The following is a 15,328-nucleotide window of genomic DNA, read 5'->3' as shown; positions in this document are numbered from 1 at the left end:
AGCATATAGCTTTAGCTCTGACCCAGTGTGTTGTTGCATGTCAAAATTACACATGGCTCCATGAGGAGTTTTGACCAGGTCACAGATCCATCTATGTTAAAAGAACACATAGAGAACAAACTTTGTTCTTGGCCTATACGTGGTATTTCTATAGTTAGACCTTAAAGGCCTAGAGAATACCTGTAAATCCCTACAAATTTTCCACCCAAAACCATGAAAATGTTCATGTTAAAAACAATTTATGAAATGTGGATGTGTATAACCTCTTCTTTCTATTATTTATCTATGTTGCCTACATGGGAAGAATATGCAAATCTGTCTTCCATGATGTAATTAGGAAGACAGTGCCTCAGTCATGCAGCCCAATAGAGGGCGCTCCCTTTAACATCATGCCCAACCTTCCCAGAGGCCTTTGCTGCAATGCAATGATGTGGGATTTTACAAAGTACAGTCTCTCAGTCAAGGACAGCTGTTTCAATCTGATTGGATCTCTTCAGCCCGGCGCATAGAAGACTGACTTGGCAGAGGTGAGAGGCTTTTAGACAGGGTTAAGGGGATATCGCCACTCCATAGGGAGAGACCACAGTGCACAGTGGAGCGCACAATGGCTTAATAAGACTCCACACACCTAAATGGTGGTCTCTCCCTAAGGAGTGACGATATCCCCTTCATTATGTTACTACAAGCAGCTTTTTCTACAGTACTATAAACCCTCTCTTCTTACCCACATCTATATATCTATTTGCTTCTACAATACTATAGGCCTCCCCTTCTTGCTCCCATGTATGTATCCATTTCTACAGTTTTTTTTTCAGGCCATTTATATTAATCTCCGTGAGAAAAAGATATTTCATGCCTTGAAGGAGTACATAATTGCCAGATGACTTAACAAATGATATCCGTTATAGATTCGACCGTGAATTCTTTCTTGAATATTTTTACTTTGTGAGTTATTTTAGTACCTACAACAAGTAACCAATACTGAGCCTAGTATTACCTCTTCCTTCATCACTTCCTCCAAATGAATTTTGACGTGCATGTTTTTATACACTAAGAAAACATACCGCACCTTTTCTAAAGTGTCCTTTTTTTCCTTACATATTTACTCCATTTAGATGTCAATCAGCTCGCTTATTCAATAGCACTCCCCTCCTACGTCTCCCTATATAATGTCACAATATTAGAACCTTCTACCTGAAAGAAATTGTGACCATAAAGATATACATCTAGAAGACACAACAACCCAACATGATTTTCCTCTACGTTCTAGCACTTGCAGCTGTATTCATACAGAAAGGTATGCTTTTGTATTTTGCTAATATCTTATTATTTATAACTATTTGCAATAGTATGAATATTATATTGTATAAATGTTTATTATTGTATATTTCCAAACTGTCTCCCTAAAAGAGATCCAGGCTAATAGCTTCATAGATGTCTGTAAATGATGGCTGCTTTATACATTATCGAGCATGTGCTATTCATTGGTGCATCAGTGGATTTTCCCAGACCCAAAAATAGAGGGCTTAAAAAAATTTCAGCTCCAATTGCAAATAGACCTACAGTTTTAAATGTAAAGCTATAGAGCAGGACAGATTTAGTATAGTCAACATATATTATAAAAGATTACAGAGTGTCGCTCCCTGTACAAGAAAGTGTCTTGGACAGCACAAAACAAAGTTGCAAATTTTTACCTAAAACCTGATTTACGCAAAACAATTGTGATCTACCCCAAAGACTCCAGAGTTCAGCTTCAGTTTGGAGAACATGCAGAGTAAACTGGAGTTGTCCACACAACACATCAACCCTAATGGGATATTTCCATCTTGATCATTTATGGTATATCCACAGGATATGCCATAAATGTCTAATAGATGCAGGTCTCACTTATGGGACACTGACTTATATCCCACATCTACCATAATTTGTGGATATGTCCTATATGCCCAAATGAGAATATTCTTGTATACAGACATTTCTGTATTCGCATAGATTGTAAGATTTGTAAAGGCTACCAGCAAGTGACATCACATCAAGTGAGTAGTAAATCTCTATCTATTGAATTGTGAGCTGCCATTCATTGTTATTTTTATGCAATGATCCATACAAAAGGATTCAGCTACCTATAGTCTACATAGGCCAATAACACACCCATAAAAGGTGCGGTTATTTTTAGAAATTCTCTGTATCTATTCATTGACATTATATTGTCTTTGTGTTATTACTTTGTGGTTCCTTATGTAAAAACTAAATTCACTAAAGCATTTTAAGATTATACATTTACTTTCATTTACTGTGAACTGTACTTACTAAACTGTTGGCACAAAATATTGATAAATCCTCTATTGATAAATTATCTGTTTTACATAATTCATATAAAGTGATCTCAATATTCATTTCTCTTGCAGGAGAGACATACACATGCTACAGTAAGTATTTGCATCTCTATTTATTAAAATAGTCATAGAATAAATCATCATTACTTTTCGGCATGTTTTTTTCAAGTCAACCAAAAATCAGGAAGATAAACAGGGTCCTAACAGAGATCTAAGAGATCAGTGGTGGTCCAACATTGAGGGCCCCTGCTGATCAGCTTTTTTAAGGGACCTTGGTACTTTTGCAAGCACCGTGACCCTTTAATATTTTCATCTCATAGTATCTGTTTTATAGCGATTGTGTGATATAATTACAGCCTGTGATAATATTGTATAACTACTATAAAACAGATGGTGTGTGGTGTAAATAGTGAAGTGGCCCCACACAGTATAATATCTTCCCCAGACCCCCCCCCCAATATATTCTCCACCGTACCCCCACCCCCACAGTTTAATGCTTCACAGTGTCCACACACAGTGTAATTACCCACAGTGGCCAAACACAGTATAATTTGCTCCCCACAATGGCCCCACACAGTATCGTATGTTTCCAAGAGCTCAATCTACTTCAGGCAAACTTCACAAAATTCATTTCAACAAATGTTTGTCAAGTTCATTTTGGTGCTATTATTATATACTAGAGTCTCTTTAGACACCAAAGTATAATAAGCAGAGGCCCAGGGGAGGTGAGCAAAAAACCCAAACACTTATATTTACCTTGCCTCACCTCTCTAGGGCACTGTCCCTATATCCAGTTCTCTCAAGCCTCCTCTTTGGGTCTCTCTGTCTTCAACTGATGTCACACACCCCAAAGATCACTGTTGGGACCTGTAATTGGTCCTCATTAGTCATGTGGGATATGATGAAGCCATTATGCTGGCATGCCCCATGTGACCGCTGGATCCTGGAGTGCATGGCATCAGTCGCAGACTGGAAAAACCCTTAAGGGCATGTTAGGTCCGTCAGAAGCCCAGGACAGATGTATAGAAGTGTTTGTTATTTTTAATCACCTCCCATGGGCAGTTTTCTATTGGAAAGGGACACAGTGGCATTTACATACATACATACATACGTATATCACATAACACTGAACCCTTTTCCATTAACGGCACTGTGCAGAGGAAGCAAAGATGAGTGACAATGTGTGTTGCTTGAGACAGAACCAGGCTTTCCTCGACTGCTATCAATGTGCTATAGAGCCCAGATGTGGTTGCGACCCTTGTGACTGCGATCATTATGCCACTGACCCAGAAGTATGGACCTCTAATTTATTATTCATTGTTTTGAATGAAATGTTTATATGATGAGAATTTAGCATGGACAGCTTTGAAATTAAAATATTTCTTATTTTCTAGGTGGCACTGATGTACCAATGTGCAGTTCCTGTGGTGGTGGTTCCTGTACATCAGACAATGGATGCATATGCAATACTGACCCAACAATTACTTGTGTTCCCACCTCTGAGTGCTCCAGTGTTGGGACAAACATTTGTTGCCCTACAGGTTACTACTGGTCATCAGGAGACAATTGTTGTACAGGTAACAGAAGACCTGGTTTGAAATGTTTCTAGTATGTGTTTGAAAGTATCTGCACTATGTGTGTCCTTCAACTTCTATATGCTTTTATTCATGTTTTTCTCATGTCATAATTCATTTTTGTAAATTTTCACAAAACATGTTTTTTGGCGCGATTTTATTGAAATGTTACTTATTCTATGTTGCTTTCCTTTTGTTACAGCTACACTGATCTGCAGCCCCGCCTGTAAGAGTGATGAGATTTGCAAAAATGTTAGTAATGTCGCAACCTGTGGCTGTAACACTGCAGTCTACAGTGGATACAGTAAGTACTCACAAAAATGTGTGATGCCAGTGGCCAATGTTAAATCATTGTTTTCTTCAGTTTCTTGCCATAGTTGCTTTTTTATACATATATTATAATAATTGTTATAAATCTATACTTCACAAACTTCTGAAGTCCCATACAGTATGAATGGAGTGGCAATGTGCATATGTGACTTGGTGCTTCATTCACATGGTGGAGATGGAACCTTGTTCCCAGAGTTGGTAGGGGTCCCAGTGGTCAGACCCATATGATGGTCAAGGTATTACCTATCCTATGACTAGGTCATAACTACTTTTAGTGAAATAACCCCTTTAAAATATACAGGTAAATGTTATTTTCAATGGATACTTACAAAATACATTACAGGAAAAGGTGTTTTTTCAATCCCATCAAGTGCAGGAAGAAGTAATGGTCTTTCCAAGTCATATAGAAATTATCCACGATGAGGGTGGTGGGAGCAGCTTCAGTCTGGTCATTCTGCCCTCCTATTAGTCATACCTCCTGGGCCTCATGGACATCTCTTTCGTGTCATCAAGGAGTGAGTCAATCATGCCCATCAGATAAGAAGACAGTGGGATAAGGCTGGTCTTACACGACCGTATTGAACGTACTAGTTGCTGATCGGCAACATAGACTCCGCAGATGTCCGTATCCTGCCGCAGTCGCCCATAGAGTTCTATGGGCGAGTCCGTGCAGTGCCGCAATTCATGGCCATTATGGACATGTCCTATAAATTGCTGACCACAGTTGCGGCCCGGCCACACCACAGATAAAATATCCAGTGGTGTAAGAGGCCACATTGAATATAATGTGTCCGCAAATGGTCCGCAATTGAAAACCCTCAATTGCGGACCATTTGCGGACTTACATTACGGCCGTGTAAGACCAGCCTAAGCTAAAGCCGCTTCCTGCCCACCATGACTACTTTGTATATGACTTTTCATGCTTTCAAACATTTATAACTTCACTTTGCTGCAACAGAAATATTACAGATGGCAATGATGGAAAGATCATTGCTTGACCCTACACATGATGGAACCATTTTAAGGTGGAAAAACCATCTGATAGACTCCTTTAAATGTTTTCATTCTAAAATACTAATGTTTGTTTTCTAGACACATCATCTCTTTCGTCAACTGTAAAATGTACATCATCTGTAATGACGGTGTCCCTGAGCAAATGCTTACTGGAAGCTCTTGGATATGATTCCACCACTTTCCAGTTAAATAACAATACTGACTCTTGTGTTAATACGTATACTGAAACAGTTGGCAACGTGACCATGCAGAGCATCCAGTCTTTGGTGCAGACAGGATATTGTGGCAATATAGTGACGGTAGGAATCTATACTTGTACTTAAAAAAGCACTGCTTCTGTTTGTGAGGCATTACTACTTGTCAACATTAAGGCAGAGACCCAATGTTGTGGAATCACAACTTTTTTGTTGCAAATTTTCTGCATCTTTTTTTAGCCAAAGCCAGGAATGGGTTGAGCAGAAGGTAGAAGTATAAGAGCTTCCAATAGATTTTCAATTTCTATTGTAGCCATTCTAGCTTGGGCTAAAAAAAAACACAGCAAAATCTGCAATAAGATAGAGCTGGATTTCCACAACGTGGGGCCTCAGCCTAAGGCTGGAAATATGGTTGAAACAACGTTTTCATATTTCATAGATGCACGGGTATGGAAGCTGTGATCTTGGAAGGACCCTAAAGCCTTTTAACACTGCGGAGAGATTATTGTTCCTGAAACTATCCCAGAGCATTTTAGAATTAGTATTAGTTCAAGATCATAGTATTCACCAATACGATCTTCCCATATTTATTTAAAAGAGATCATAAAACAGCTTATCCGCTACATCATTTTTCATAATAAAGCATTGTGAATGCAGTTACATAGCCCTGCATGGCCAGTCATTCTAGCACAATAATTTGCATTGTGCATCTTCTTATGATGTCAATGAATAAGATTTCAGTGGGTGCTAAAGCAGAATCTACCTCATCTTTCCTGGTGACACTCCCTTTAAAGTGTCAAATTTACTCTGCACTTCTAAGAATGCGGCAGAGCAAACCTTCTCACTTATGGTATAACAATATGATATTTTGCAAAAATTTGTACTTTTTTAATTTATTTTAATTTTATTTTTCATTTTATTTTCAGACTGATGCTACAAAAGTTTATTATAGCAATGTGCTCCATATTGGAATTCAGAACAAAACCATTATTACTGCCAACCCCGTCAACATCTCCTTCACTTGCTCTTACAATCTGACTATGCAGACAAGTCTGACTTCTGCGTTCAAGCCTACACTAAAGTACGTACAAATCCTTTTCTAAAGACTCCTTGTACCCAGATGATATGCATTGTCAACCTTTGCAATTTGAGTAAATAAATAGCTTCCATTATTTTGTTCTATGAAAGCTCTGCTGTGTATAACCTATATATTATAATTGTATTTATTTACAGCTCAGTCAACATGACAGTGAATGGGCAAGGATCAATAGTCACTACAATGGCAGCATATTGGGATTCACAATACACTTCACCAGTACAACAAAATCAAGATGTTCCAGTTGGATCCAATGTGTACCTGGGAATATTTGCAGATGCTAACGACGTAAGCAAATTTGTTCTCCGAGTAGAAAACTGCTATGCTACACCTGATAACAACGTCAACAATGTCAACAAAGTGGCAATTCTGAGCGGAGGGTATGTCATTTTGGAAATATTATATTGTCTTTATTGCTTGTAAGGATTTTGCTATACTATAATTTCATTTATTAGTGAAAAAGGTCACACTTTACTGTTATGGCATCTGTTACATTTTGGCATAAAATAAAAGGTTGTATTATGGGCTTGTGTTAAATTGTCCATACACCGTAAATTAAGTTTTTGAGGTTTTTTTTAACATTATTTTGCATTTTCCAATGTTATTGATCTGTACAATGCCACAATACATCTGAATCTTACTGTATACCATAGGTGTCCTGCCAACCAGGGAGTAACTGCACAGGTACAGGAGAATGGAGTATCTTTTGAGGCCAGAGTTCAGTTTAATTCATTTGCCTTCCAAGGACAACCTTTAGTCTATATTACATGCGACGTGCGACTGTGTGACAGAAATAAAACATGCACTGGGGTAAGTAAATGGATCTCTTATACAATGTAATCTATTTGTATTGTCTCCCAAACATTCTGTTAAAGTATCTTTTTGTAAAGTATATTATAGCAGCCATTCTCTCTGTTTCACAGTGTAATGCTGCTCGTAGCGGTGAAGATGGAACAGCATCTTTACAGATCCCACTGAATTTCTTAGGTATGTTCATTTATAGCCAGATTTTTACTGTGATACATGTCCAATGCACTAACCTATGAAAACCCTAAAAAAAAATCATATTTTTATTTGATTATAATTTCATGTCAATTCTACATTGGCCACAACATGTCAAAGATCTTTTAGAAGAGCTATTTTTTACATTATAATATGTAATATGTTTTATAAAATATATAACTGAATATAAAGTGATTTTTTTCCCACAGTGATTTTTCACAGAAAGTCTGAAGAGATTTCCTCTGCGGACTTTCTGCTTCTATTCAGTGGCCTAACTACTGAGGTAGCAACGGTAGCGGCTGCCACAGGGCCCGGGACATTAGGGGCACGGCGACAGCTGCTACCACTGTGGTTTTTTTTCCCCGTTACCGGCTGGAGCTTTTCAGACCCCCGAGTATAATGATCGGAGGTCCAGGAAAGGTAAGGGAACATAAAAAACCATGTTACTTACCTTTCCGTGCTCCGGGCAGGTTCGGGCCTACTTCTGGATGCTCCCAGACATCACATGACGCGGGACGCAGGTCCCGGTCATGTGACGTCCTGGGTCATGTGACATCCCGGACGTCATTAAAAAAGGTTGACACCACCGAGGACTGCAGCGGAGCCGGAGATAGGTAAGTAACATTGTTTTTTATGTTTGTATCCCCTCTCAGTCTCCCATTATTATACTCTGGGGTCTGAAAAGACCCTGGAGTATAATAATTGTTCATGGGTGTCCATAGTGGGGCATAATAGTGTGTGAAGGGGCCACTGTGCATTATAATACTGTGTGCAGGGGGCCACTATGGGACATAATACTATGTGCAGGGGCCACTATTGGGCATAATACTGTGTGCAGGGGCTACTATGGGGCATAATACTGTGTGAAAGGACCACTATGGGGCATAATAGTGTGTGCAGGGGCCACTATGGGGCATAATAGTGTGTGCAGGGGCCACTATGGTGCATAATACCGTGTGCAGGGACCACTATGGGGCATAATACTGTGTGTAGGGGCCACTATGGGGCATAATAGAGTACACAGGAATTCGGGGGGGGGGGGTTGTTGGTCGGGGCCTTCAGCGGGCGTTGGTCGAGGGGGAGGCCCCATGTCAAAATGTGTATGTGAGCCTTTATGTCCCGCATGGTATATACAGGATATGTATATTAGATTTATGGCACATAAGAATGTATTACACAAATTGATATGATCTCTACTATTGCTTTCAGATGACTACAGCAGTTCAGCAGCAAACACAGGTAAGAACTACATATTGCTTTACAAATAAGATTTATCTGAATGCACCAAACGGGCTGCAACACTAATGGTAACAGCATGTCCAAGTCTTCACCGCGGCCAGGTGATATCTGTAAAGTGCTGCAGAATATGATGCCGCTATATAAGTACGCTAAATAAATGAAGGCTTGGAGACGCTGAAACACAGGGTGGGCTTGACTCCATGTAGACACATTTACAGATGTACAGTAGATAGGGGATTCCTGTGTTTACCCTGACATAGTCCCTTTTAGTGTGATAACAGGGATTCACTGCTGTACTACTGTATGACTACTATGTGCTGTATGACATACTATGTATGACTACTATGTGCTGTATGACTTCTTATTTCTACCTTTACTACAAATATTATTTATAGGTAGTCACATATTAGGGTCCTTCATGCTTTACTATGTGGATATTTCCTTTCAATCATGTCTTATATTGATTTTTAACAGTGCTCCCATGAATTATTTTATTCAATATGTATTTATTCCTTTAATAGATATAATCCAGCCAATTTTACCTTATTTAATGGTTTCTATCTCATTCTTTCTCTTCAGTAAGGTTATGTGACTCACTCTTACCAAATACAATGTAAAGGAACTAATGCAAAGAATCTTGATTTCTGTCACTAACTACTGATGACCAGACAGTTCCTGCCACACAGTTATAACTCCCTAGCAATATACTTATAGTGCCTTAAGTTATTTAGGAGAATATAGAGAGAAGGATAGATACTGCCCCCCATCAGGTCAATAAAGAACATGCCAAGATGGAGTTTGACCACGAGATGAGGAGTAGCTAGCCTGCAGGGATATGAGTGCAATATACATGAAAATAAAGCTTGGAGAGTGACAGACAACCAGGTGTTGTTGTGAGAATTCTTGGAGTAATATGAAATAATCATGGTGGTTATGATAATGCAATACATCTCATTTGTAGATTTGTTTTGTGGGACGCTTATAATATGCATAAGTGCCAGATTACGTCCAGGAATTTCACCAGTTTACATCTTGACAGCTCGAGGTGCATAGAGTTACTTAATCTCCTGATTTCTAAGGAATTTGTAGACAGAGAAACACATAGACACTGTAATACGAGCTTTGTTCCATAGATCTACTCATGTGTCCACATACAGAACAATAAGAAACAGTAGAGAGGATAATGGTGCCAAGAATGCAAAATAGGGAAATCCTCCCATTATTTTCCACGTGTCTGACATGTGTCAAACAAGATTGTCAGAAGATTTTAAAAGGGACCCATAGCAAGTAAATTATTACTGTGGGATTATATAGGCAAGTGACAAGCTCTTTCTGGATGGGGGTTTCTGTATGATATAGTTATTTGTGCACTGTATTTGGACATTTGATAAGGAGGGTATCAGTAGAAAGTACTATACAGGGTACCTTCTAAGATAAAACTTGCCCTGGTTGACAGAAAACTGCACTGTGGTATTGCCAACTTCAGCCGACCTACTGTTACATGAGCAGAAACCAAGACATGGATAGTAGTGACAGTAATTCATCTAGTGGGGCTACACAGAAGGAAGCCAGCACAGAAAAATAAAATTGTATCTGAATGTGAGCCCTCTGTCTCTGGATACTAATAGTATAGATCAAAGTAGGGTGCAAAAAATGCTATATCTTATTATAGTAAAGTATTTGTAGACTGATAAAGTACCAGAAAAACAAGGATAATAAAAAAGGAACATAATATAACCTTAATCTGTTTTTTTTCCACCTAGATGTCCCCTCCTGGGCCTTGCTGATCAGCACCCTTCTGGCATATCTGTCTATGAAGCTCTTCTAAAAATGTTCAACTGAATGATACATGGAAGAAACCAATCTTGAGGTTCATCTGTTACTTCTGTAGTCTCAGGGACTTAATTTATTTTTATTCAGCTTTCTAGAATCATTTTTAGCTACAGGCTTTGACATGACCCCATTATGGTCATACAACTCTCCTACCATTGAGCTCATGATGTAGACTGAGTACTCCATATTGTAAGAATTCATGACAACTGGAGACCTCAGCCTCTATTTTTATCGATGTTATTACAAGAGTATTAGATTTCTGCACCTATGATTTGTCTGTTAGCTCTTACATTGTATAAAATAAATATATTTGTAATATATAATTTTGGTGGCATTTCTTTCAATGTTCTTTGCATTATATCATTGCAGAAAATAAAGCGAGCATAAAGTATAAGTATCTTGTATATTTTTATCCCTCGATTTTATGTCTTTCAATGATAGTTTGTGAAAACAAAGTTACATTTACCGTTCTTGTACGAAAGCATATATTATCAAAGATCGCTAAAAGCCATGTTCATTTACTTGGATGCAGTGGCATGAAGTGAAGGGAGTATAAAGAAACTGGTTGTCTGTCAACTTTTCGCTGGTCAAGAGACAGAAAATGCAAATAGAGACATTACTGTGGTCTCCAAAGGTTACATAGACCAGGGTTCAAATGGTGAAAAGGAGAAAATGGAACAAATTTTGGTCCAAATATCCTACTCAGAGCAGACATAGATTTTATATTCTCACAGACAGATACAATGTGCATGAATTTTTTTAATAAATCCCTCCAAGAGTTTATTTTACTTAGGCTAACATAAAACACACCAGTCTTCAATTCAATGTCATCTTCCATGGGTTCTACACTAAGGAACCTGCTACATTTTTCTTTCATCGCAGCATTTAGTTATGCTCTGTGTACTTTTTCAGGTAATCTTGGTAAAGGGCGGCTTACATATATGTGACCCCTGTAAGGAGTACTTTGCCTACAGCAGATGCTGCAGTTAATACCAAGCCAGGACCCATTACAGCAGACATCAGCCATTTTATTCTGAGGGACAGTGGGTTACATTTCCCTACACCTCTTACTCCATGGGGAGGAGCATCAGAGAAAGGGAATGGTTTGCTGAGTAGAGGATTATGGGAAAGAGAGAGGGCAGCCACATGGGCTACAGAAAAGGCTCCTTCCAGCATCTCTCAGGGGGGCACATAGCTTGGCACTGAGTAACCCAGGACATAGAGACAGTCCTGCCAGTCCACCAGCTCACTCTGAGGGAAAAAGCAGCACCCTGGCAGCAGCTTCCCCTGTCCAGAGTGACCAGACTCCCAGAAGGTACCCAGGGCTGCATCCAAGGCCTAATACTCCATTAGTGTCCTCTCATCTGAAAGCTGTAACCCCCAGTGATACTCCAGGCTGCGACCCCCAGTGATACTCGAGGCTGCGGCCCCCAGTGATACTCCAGGCTGCGGCCCCCAGTGATACTCGAGGCTGCGGCCACCAGTGATACTCCAGGCTGCGGCCCCCAGTGATACTTGAGGCTGCGACCCCCAGTGATACTCCAGGCTGCTTCCCCCAGTGATACACCAGGCTGCAGCCCCCAGTGATACTCCAGGCTGTGGCCCCCAGTGATACTCCAGTCTGCTTCCCCCAGTGATACTCCAGGCTGCTTCCCTCAGTGATACACCAGGCTGCGGCCCCCAGTGATACTCCAGGCTGCGGCCTCGAGTGATACTCCAGGCTGCGGCCCCCGGTGATACTCCAGGCTGAGGCCCCCGGTGATACTCCAGGCTGCGGCCCCCAGTGATACTCCAGGCTGCGGCCCCCAGTGATACTCGAGGCTGCGACCCCCAGTGATACTCCAGGCTGCGGCCCCCAATGATACTCCAGGCTGTGGCCCCCAGTGATACTCGAGGCTGCAGCCCCCAGTGATACTCCAGGCTGCGACCCCCAGTGATACTCCATGCTGCGACCCCTAGTGATACTCCAGGCTGCTTCCCCCAGTGATACTCCAGGCTGCAGCCCCCAGTGATACTCCAGGCTGTGGCCCCCAGTGATACTCCAGGCTGCTTCCCCTAGTGATACTCCAGGCTGTGGCCGCCAGTGATACTCCAGGCTGCGACCCCCAGTGATACTCCAGGCTGCGGCCCCCAATGATACTCCAGGCTGCAGCCCCCAGTGATACTCCAGGCTGCAGTCCCCAGTGATACTCCAGGCTGCTTCCCCCAGTGATACTCCAGGCTGCTTCCCCCAGTGATACTCCAGGCTGCAGCCCCCAGTGGTACTCCAGGCTGCTTCCCCCAGTGATACTCCAGGCTGCTTCCCCCAGTGATACTCCAGGCTGCAGCCCCCAGTGATACTCCAGGCTGCTTCCCCCAGTGATACTCCAGGCTGCGGCCCCCAGTGATACTCCAGGCTGCGGACCCCAGTGATACTCCAGGCTGCGGCCCCCAGTGATACTCCAGGCTGTGGCCCCCAGTGATACTCCAGGCTGCTTCCCCCAGTGATACTCCAGGCTGCGGCCCCCAGTGATACTCCAGGCTGCGGCCCTCAGTGATACTCCAGGCTGCTTCCCCCAGTGATACTCCAGGCTGCGGCCCCCAGTGATACTCCAGGCTGCGGCCCCCAGTGATACTCCAGGCTGCGGCCCCCAGTGATACTCCAGGCTGCGGCCCCCAGTGATACTCCAGGCTGCGGCCCCCAGTGATACTCCAGGCTGCGGCCCCAGTGATACTCCAGGCTGCGGCTCCCAGTGATACTCCAGGCTGCGGCCCCCAGTGATACTCCAGGCTGCTTCCCCCAGTGATACTCCAGGCTGCTTCCCCCAGTGATACACCAGGCTGCGGCCCCCAGTGATACTCCAGGCTGTGGCCCCCAATGATACTCCAGGCTGCTTCCCCCAGTGATACTCCAGGCTGCGGCCCCCAGTGATACTCCAGGCTGCGGCCCCCAGTGATACTCCAGGCTGCGGCCCCCAGTGATACTCCAGGCTGCTTCCCCCAGTGATACTCCAGGCTGCTTCCCCCAGTGATACTCCAGGCTGCAGCCCCCAGTGATACTCCAGGCTGCGACCCCCAGTGATACTCCAGGCTGCAGCCCCCAGTGATACTCCAGGCTGCGACCCCCAGTGATACTCCAGGCTGCGGCCCCCAGTGATACTCCAGGCTGTGGCCCCCAGTGATACTCCAGGATGTGGCCCCCAGTGATACCCTAGTCTGGCACCAGATCCCTGCAAGAGTTAGTGAGTAGATATTACTGGAATTTACTGTACCGCTGTTAGAGAGTTTACAGAACTGTTGTAGAAATGATCTGCTGTGTGTATAGTGCACCAACCTTTCCTGAATGCGCGCCATCAGCCGCGGCAACTAGGCGCCAACATATGGACTGTTCTTATCATTGCTACAGCCATTAGTAATTCTGCACTCTGTGTTGTTATTTAGGAGTGCGAGCTGTTATCTGCAGTAGGATTGTATGTGTGTGATAACTATCATCTGCGGGTCACTAACTTAAAGGGGTATTTGCATGACCATAATCTTTTTTAAATTTGTAGATAATAAAAAGTTTAACATTTTTGCAAATATAAATAATTTAATATTTTGCAGAGTTTAAAAATTTTCTCTAACTATCTTGTGATCACATTATTGTTGTCATGATCGGGTGCCAATGGCTATGACCATTAATGCAGGACATTTCTAAGGTCAGAAAATCATGTTTTTATTGTGACCGGGTTATCTTCACATGCATGTAGTGTCCCTGCCTGATAACCTGTACACAATAAGAAAATAATGGCTGGGCTTTTGACAAGTCCCAGAGCACAGAATGTTTCTGCATTCATGGTCTAATCCATAAGCAACAGAGAAAGACAATAGACTGTTACCACTAAGATAGTTAGGCCTGGTTCACATCTGCGTTTGGTAATCTGTTTGGGAAGTGGGCATGGGGACTCCCTGAACGGACTACCAAACGCATTGACAAGCGTTGAGCTTAGGTGGGGGTTTCCCGAGTCGACCCCTAGGAGAAGAGGAAGACCGTCCTTAATTCCTATAGAGCTCCTAGCAAGATTTGGGTGGAGGCACTGCGCCACAGTGAGGTGAGAACTACAACACAACCTGCCTACAGAGGTCGGCCCAAAGGGGTATTACACAGATACTGTGGTAAGAGGGCGTTCACACTTGTGTCTGTGTCCACCCTGTGTCATTCCTTTGCCACCACAGTTTTTCCCGCAGCACTTTATAGATGCGGGTCATCTCATGGGGCCTTAGCCTAAAGTGTAACGCCTACTTTTTTTTTCACAATTGTGTCAGGGGGTGTTTGGTGACCATTTGTCCTTTTTATTTGAGCTGTTGTTTGGGAAAGTTTGTACACAGACGACCGCTTAAAATCCATATTTCCAGGCCTCCCTCTCCTGTGTTATAGACAGCCACCAAATCTCAGAAATATGGTTAGCAACAGCTCACTGTCACCTCCTACCAAAACAGGAACATTTCCATGCAGACAGAAAAGGAGCAAAACATGCCCTCACATACTGACCACCAACAAGATAAAGATCTCCAATTCTAAAAAGGACTACAAGATCCCAGGTACCTTCACATGCAGCACACCTAATGTAGTGTATTTAATACTATGCACCAAATGCCCCACTGAAGGTCTGTATGTTGGAGAGACTGGTTAGAAACTTAGAATGCGGATGAACTCACACTGCTACACAATTAGAGAGCAAAGAATGGACC

The 15,328-nt window shown here is 42.3% G+C and overlaps 1 protein-coding gene across 1 annotated transcript; it reads left to right on the top strand.

Annotated features, from left to right (window-relative positions):
• Window positions 1-1,199: 1,199 nt before the first annotated feature.
• Window positions 1,200-10,613, top strand: LOC142194945 (pancreatic secretory granule membrane major glycoprotein GP2-like). The gene is made up of 11 exons (XM_075264388.1): window positions 1,200-1,297; window positions 2,409-2,429; window positions 3,731-3,913; window positions 4,113-4,214; window positions 5,333-5,553; window positions 6,375-6,529; window positions 6,682-6,924; window positions 7,198-7,354; window positions 7,468-7,531; window positions 8,756-8,785; window positions 10,549-10,613. Exons 1-11 carry the CDS (start codon window positions 1,249-1,251, stop codon window positions 10,611-10,613), a joined length of 1,290 nt encoding a protein of 429 aa, XP_075120489.1. The 5' UTR covers window positions 1,200-1,248.
• Window positions 10,614-15,328: the final 4,715 nt, after the last annotated feature.

The sequence above is a fragment of the Leptodactylus fuscus genome, chromosome 2 (genome assembly GCF_031893055.1).
Source record: "Leptodactylus fuscus isolate aLepFus1 chromosome 2, aLepFus1.hap2, whole genome shotgun sequence".
Lineage (NCBI taxonomy): Eukaryota > Metazoa > Chordata > Amphibia > Anura > Leptodactylidae > Leptodactylus > Leptodactylus fuscus.
This window is presented reverse-complemented; position numbering and strand designations above follow the sequence as displayed.